Here is a 7,153-nt window from a genome sequence, read left to right as displayed (position 1 = left end):
TGTTCTTGTATTCAAATTAAGCGCGGTCCACTGCAGCGCACGTGCCACAATATCGATACAGGGCCAGCTGTATCGATACTTGTATCGACAAATCTCTGTGACTATACATTGTCGTATCGAACACAGCACTAATAATAATATAATTTGGGGCAATAGGGATTTCGCCTAGGGCGTCAAATTGGCTAGAAACGGCCCTGACTATTGGCTACAATGATCAATGCTTCACGCTCTTCAGGAGATCCCTAATATATCTGCACATAGACGGATCCGCTGACAGATGCCTCCTTTCTAATGACAACATGTTATGATGCCAGGCACATATATTTTGAGGATCATGGCTCAAACTGGGAGAGAGGGCACATATGTTTAAACTCAACCATGAGACAGACTGCCATGTTACAATCCCTATATTTAATTATGATTAAATGGCAACAATGTTAGGTGGCCTTTAACTACTACTATGTACTTATATTTAAAGGGGAGGTACAATGCTGTTTCATGCATTCTGAGTTGTTTACACTGTTAAAGAGTTGGATTCTCATGCTAAGCATGGACAAAGTTTCAAAAAACAATTTGGATGTATGCCGGAGTATTTCTATTTGTGGCAGATTTGTCCAAAAGGTGTGCGTTTTTTGCGCCAATGCATTGTTAAAGGATCAGCGTGTCTTGTAATATTCCCATATAAACTTTAATATCCAATTAAAAATATTTGTATAGTAAAATTCGCTAATTCGCGAGATCAATGAGTTATATAAACAGTGGATGCAGTTTGTTTTTCCGGGGCAGCAACGGAGTTTCGTAAGTGTGTTTGTTGACGAACGTTTTATAAACAAGGCCCAGTTCGACGCTGGATTTGCACATCGTTTGATACTGAAAGATGGAGCGGTCCCAGCTATAAAAGATCCCGGTCATGATTCAGAAATGCAGACAGTAAGTGAAACGGCATCAAATGTCTGTGTTTTGTTGGCATTCGGTGCCCAAGTGCTCGTCACTCTTTAGCCACGGCGTGCCTCGAGGAGCTCGGCTGTTTCCGGAGAGAATCGTAAAGCTGTATCTTTCTTTCATAAATATGATAAAACTAAAGACTTTTTGGAGATATGAAGGATGCAGTACTACTCTATAGGTACTCCAGATTAACATGAGCTTGGGTTAAACTGTGTGTGTTATGTCCCCTTTAAATTAATCATTTGGTACAATGCACTTATTGTGTACAGTACATACATGTTTTTACATTGTACTTCTATTTTAAAAAATACCTGCATGTAATTACATCTGTAATTCATTTCTGTAATTACATTTATAATTACACACATACGTATACGTTTATCATGCTAGAACCATGCTAGCAACATGCTAATCATGCTAGTAACTTGCTAATCATGCTAACAACATGCTAGTAACATGCTAATCATGCCAGAGATATGCTAGTAACTTACGGTTCATGTTAACAAAATGCTAAAACACGCTAATCATACTAGAAACATGCTAGTAAATTGTTAACCATACTAATAATTTGCTAATCATGCTAACATCATGTTAGTAACATGCTAATTATGCTAGAAACATGCTACGAACATAATAGTAACATGTTAATCATGCTAGAAACATGTTAGCAACATGCTAGTAACTTGCTAATCATGCTAACAACATGCTAGTAACATGTTAATCATGCTAGAAACATGTTAGCAACATGCTAGTAACTTGCTAATCATGCTAACAACATGCTAGTAACATGTTAATCATGCTAGAAACATGCTAACAAAATGCTAGTAACTTGCTAATCATGCTAATATCTTGCTAATCATGCTAGTATCTTGCTAATCATGCTAACAACAGGCTAGCAACAGGCTAATCATACTAGTAACATGTTAAACATGTTAGAAAAATGCTAGCAACATGCTAATCATGCTAGAATCATGCTAGTAACTTTGTTAACCATGCTAGTAATTTGTTAATCATGTTAACATCATGTTAGTAACATGCTAATCTTGCAATATGAACACAGTAAGTACACTGTACTTATTTTTTTATGTAAGTACATAGTAGTTAAGGCTACCGAATGTAAAGTGGGACACCTTCAACTTATTAATTAATAGAATAGCACTGATGTGGCAACTGCTTGTGGGAGATGGGATGACATTTCCTCAGATTACCTGAAAGAATTGATGAATAGAATGTCAAAGATCTACAGATGGAAGATTCTTTGACGAAAGAAAAAACAATTATTTGATGTATGTTTTCATGAACAATGTGAGATTTCTAAGTGACCCCAAACTTTCAGAACATGAGCAGCTCCCTACCTGACAGTAAGCTAACAAGTTTAGTGTGCTGAACCAGCCAGCACCATCTGGGACTCCAGTGTCTCATAGATCGGTGACATTGGATAAGCATCAATGACTGTCTTTCTCTAAGGCCTGGTGAAATATTCTATCAAACAGAAACCTCTGATTGTCCAAACAGGCAACATTCATAGATGATATTCTGGCTTTGTACAGTAGGTCCATCTTATAGTGATTCTACCTTAAATGTGTCTTTGTTTTTGGCATTTCTCTCTTGTACTTTCAATTCAAACAGTACTTCTTCACCACAGAACCAGCATTTATTAACTGCTCTACTTTGGTGATTGTACCCCTGATAAATTCCTGCTGTTTAATTTCTCTTTAAAGTCTGGCTTCTGTCACACACAAAGGGCTCTGTAATCATAAGCAGATCCCTGAAGCATTGCCCAGGTTTCTGTACCACTGTTGTCAACTTCTCTTCTGATGGCTCCTTAACATTTCATGCTGAACTTGAGCCAGTTCGGTGCTGAATAGTTTTTCTGACATTTTTCTGTGAATAGGGACTGTGTGCAAAGGATTGTGGGTGATTAGAAGATGTGAAGGATACACCTGATGCATCCCTTTAAACACCACTGTGCTGCGCCTCTGTGTAGGCTCTAGAAACACTCATCCAATCTGTTCAGCCTGGGCTTTAACAGCACTTTAATTGAGAAAAGCTCTTTTCATTGCAAGGCAATTGTAAAATGCCTTCTGCTGCTATATGAGATTTAGTGCGACCGTGACGCTTTTTAATGAAGTGCTGGTTGATGTTTTGTTTTATCTGACGATGTGATGTCACCACTCTGTTGGTAATTTCATTTCACCAGCTCAGAATCAAATCCACTCTGATTTTCCATAATCAATAAGCATTACCAAATGAGATTTTACACTAATTTAGAAAGATTACTGGTTAAAAATATATATATACGGTAAGGGCCGTATAGTGTAGTTAGCAGCAAGGCCCTTCTCTGACTGCCAGTGGTGAAATGTTTGATAAGATTTTATTCTAAGTCTTCTAAGACAACTGCCAGACACCTCCTACAGAGCAAGAAGAAGATCCCATTACCACTGGAAAAGATTTCTCATTGGTCCAAATGTTGTTTCTTATTAACTAACTGCCTTTCAACCCATCTTGACTCGCACCCCAAGGTTCAGGTCAGAGTGGCCATAAAAAAACTTCAAGATGCAGCAAGGTATTTTACTGGCCATGCAACAGCTGTGGCTTAAACAAATATAGCCAAGTCTCTACACAAAAATCCTTGAACAATTCCAATCTAACAAAACCATACTTATTTTGAGAAATAAGTATTATTATTGACAAGCTGTTTGTAGTCCAACAATCCATACAAATTAAAGCATGCATGATAGGTCTACCTTTTTCAATCATGTTTGGACTTATGCATTTAAAACAATGCCAAAAGTATTGTGGAGGTGGTTTGGGAAGTGAGTAATGCATAGGCAAAATTCAGTCACTGTTCTGTCTCCCCAGGGAGCTGTGCTAATACATAACATTCATAAATCTATTCTGTAAATTTGTTTTATAAAAAAACACAATATGGAAAGGAACAATCCAACACTATGCACAGCCATTTTATAAGCATAAATAGGATTCATAGCCTAGCCTTCCACTAGGAAGGTATATACATTTGTTATGAAGCTAAATAGAAGCAGTCTTGGGATTAAATTTTGCAAAAATGAGATGCTAACAGATTCTGTTTTTAATTCATGCAGAGAAATCTCTGAGATGTACCAGCGAGCTCTCAGCAGGTTCAAGATGGGTAAATGGGTCATGACTTATTATTTTTAATATATGATTATTTTCCCTGAGGTCAAGTTATGGTGATATTTTCCCCACACAATCATAACTGTGTTTAATCCCTGTCTTTGATGATGTGAATGAAACATTTGCTTTACTTTAACACTTATGCCCACTGCTGGCATTGCATCAATGCCTCCCACCATACATGTATTAAAAAACTATTGGTAAATGGCAAAACGCTTCGAATGCAGTCTTATGTTTGAATTGTGGTGGATTAGTAGTTATCTGTTCACCTGTTTAACTGATGAAAAACAGGGTTTTGGTGATAACATATCTAATAACTTCAGGAACAACAATGTGTATTTATACTGAGTTTATCTGAAAGCTGACCAGAGTGAAAATAATCTTTGACTGCTTAATAACAGTTTTGTGACTTATTGACAAGTTATCCATGCTAAAATGTAGCAAAGATACATACAATCCCAAACTAACGTGATCAGGTACTCGAAATGTGATGTTCACAAACAGTACAATGTTTGGTGAGAGACATTTCACAAGTTTCACAATTCTTAAAGGGGTCATTGGATGCCCATTTTCCACAAGTTGATATGATGCTTTAGGGTCTTAATGAAAAGTCTATAACATACTTTGGTTAAAATTTTCTCAATGGTAGTGTAAAACAACACCCTTTTTACCCTGTCAAAAACAACTAACTTCACAACAACCCGTTTTGTTGCATGTCTCTTTAAATGCTAATGATTGGATAAAGGGGATATTATTTATAGGGATAAAAAAAAAAAAAACACTGGGTGGCTTTTTATCATTATAGGGTGGTTGTGTAACACACACTGCCAACACACATTTATGTACAAACAACACGTAAAAGTGAAATTTGCATCCGGTGACCCCTTTAACGTCAAAGGCGTTGATGTGTTTCTGTAAAGGCTGTCATGCACTAGTGCATTCATAATCAAACAGTTGCAGAATTAACTTACAATCTAAACGATGAAAGAAACCGTGATTTTTTATGTCTTAAAAAATCTTCGATAAACATGTCAACACACACAGCTGATTTTCATTGACAGCTACATGGAGTAGTAGATAATGGTGTTTTTTTTGTTTGGTTTCCATAATATCCCTTTCTTTAAAGTTATTCATGTCACTAATGAATCATATAATGTGTGAAGTGTTTAACATTTTATCAAGGCTCATGCCACTCAAAACCTGTTTGATTTTTTTGTTCCATTTGGACATCTCCCTTATCTGACACACTCATGTCTATGAGCCTCTATTTATGAGTTGTACTACAGTTTGACTGTTAAACCACTGTGTTTTTCACAACTAAAGAATGTCATTCAGCCACTGTGTCTGTCAAATGAGATTTGCAATGGTATTCAAGCAGTGATTGTGTGTTTCAGTCTTGATTATCTTGAGTATTTTTAAACATCTTACCCTGATCCAGAACTTCCTCTTCTCTCTTGGGCTCCTGCAGCTCCACAGCATCTGTGGAAATCAAGAAAGAAATAAGAAAAAACAACAACAACAACAAAATCAAGTATATTTAATTTGCAAAATATTAACTGGATTCTGGTTTCACTGGATTATCCCTAAAAGTAATGCATTCATCCCATGGTATAAGACTTCAGTCATACTGCCCACTCATAGTGTAAAATCTTCAACCGTCTATTCTTGGATGGTACCTTTATGAGGAGCTGACTCATGCTTCATGGACATCATATGGTCCGGACTGACCGGGATGAGAATATTGGCCTCAGAAGGGATGTTTCGGAACAGCTCACTACTGCCGTCATCTCCACAGTTCATGTAAGGCACAGCACGGGTGTTGTCCATGTAGTACATGATGTAGAAGTTACACATCTCATCATTGGAGGTGCCTCTGTGAGGAAGGACACAATGACACATGAACAAACTACTAGCACAAAATGACAAATTACAGCACCAAAGCTGCAATTAAACTGCCGATAACCAACAGAACTGTATTCGGCTCAAATGACACACCCACAGACCCTCTCGAAACATATTTCTCAAAACTGCATACTCCTGTTGGGTTTCCACTGTTTTTGCAGCTTAGTTAGTAAAGGAGATACAGTATATATTTTGGTTTGTTCTCAGGCGCACCCCTAAATATCATGAAAAAAGTAAACTGTTTCTGGTTGTTTTACGGGTAGATCAGATGGCACTTTGGTCAGAAACAACACAAACACTTGCAGTGTTTGCAAACTTTATTTTTGCATTGTTGCATTCCAAATTGTGTCAGAACAGCATGATTCATATTCAGATCTGCCTCCATTCAATTTATGCAATGCTTACAATTTCTGTGCAAAAAATAAATTGTGCACAACTACACGATTTTGGTAAAAAAAAAAAAAAAAAGTCATTTTAATTATAATTGTGATTTTTTTCTCGGATAAACATTTTGATGTCTTTTTCAACTCCAGGTTTGCTGTGTTCTGTATGGCGGCACAATTTGGCCAAGAATCCTGTGATTACATAACAATATGACTATAAAATAATAACAATGATAATAATAGTAATTTTATTTTAGAGTACAACTGTAATATTACGATACTAATATTTCATTTAATCACTTTTAAATGTGTAACCATTGAGACTGCAGAAAGCCTTTAAAGCTTAAAAAGACAAGAAATGGATCATGAGCTGCTCACACATAAAAGAACACAGTGCCATACTTCACTTTGAAACATGCAGATTATATATATATATATATATATATATATATATATATATATATATTCAATCACACATTTGCAATTTGAAAATTGCACTAAGGCACATTGCAATTTTATTATAATTAGTCATACAGCAAATTTTACATGGCACATTACATCCTTCAGATCTGCATCATGTTTTGTGAAAATTTGATATTTTGGTGAGTAATATAGTAAACAAGGCCACGTCCATAAACTATCAAAAGTGCTGGGAAAACCCTGCCAGAGTTTCATGCTTGAACCCCTAATTAGTTAATATGTGACCCTGGAGCACAAAACCAGTCTTAAGTCGCTGGGGTATATTTGTAGCAATAGCCAACAATACA

General features: G+C 36.4%; 1 protein-coding gene across 1 annotated transcript in view; it reads right to left on the bottom strand.

Moving 5' to 3' along the window:
* The window catches only part of LOC107702561 (peptidyl-glycine alpha-amidating monooxygenase B-like), a 53,317-nt gene that overhangs the window by 20,548 nt on the left and 25,616 nt on the right, over positions 1-7,153 (bottom strand). The window contains exons 13-14 of the mRNA XM_016504918.1: positions 5,778-5,974; positions 5,530-5,580 (exon numbers count right to left, since the gene is read on the bottom strand). Of these exons, the coding sequence (XP_016360404.1) occupies positions 5,530-5,580; positions 5,778-5,974 (248 nt within the window). The remainder of the gene's footprint in view (positions 1-5,529; positions 5,581-5,777; positions 5,975-7,153) is intronic.

The sequence above is a fragment of the Sinocyclocheilus anshuiensis genome, unplaced genomic scaffold (assembly GCF_001515605.1).
Source record: "Sinocyclocheilus anshuiensis isolate Anshui unplaced genomic scaffold, SAMN03320099.WGS_v1.1 scaffold210, whole genome shotgun sequence".
In the NCBI taxonomy this organism is placed as follows: Eukaryota; Metazoa; Chordata; class Actinopteri; order Cypriniformes; family Cyprinidae; genus Sinocyclocheilus; species Sinocyclocheilus anshuiensis.
This window is presented reverse-complemented; position numbering and strand designations above follow the sequence as displayed.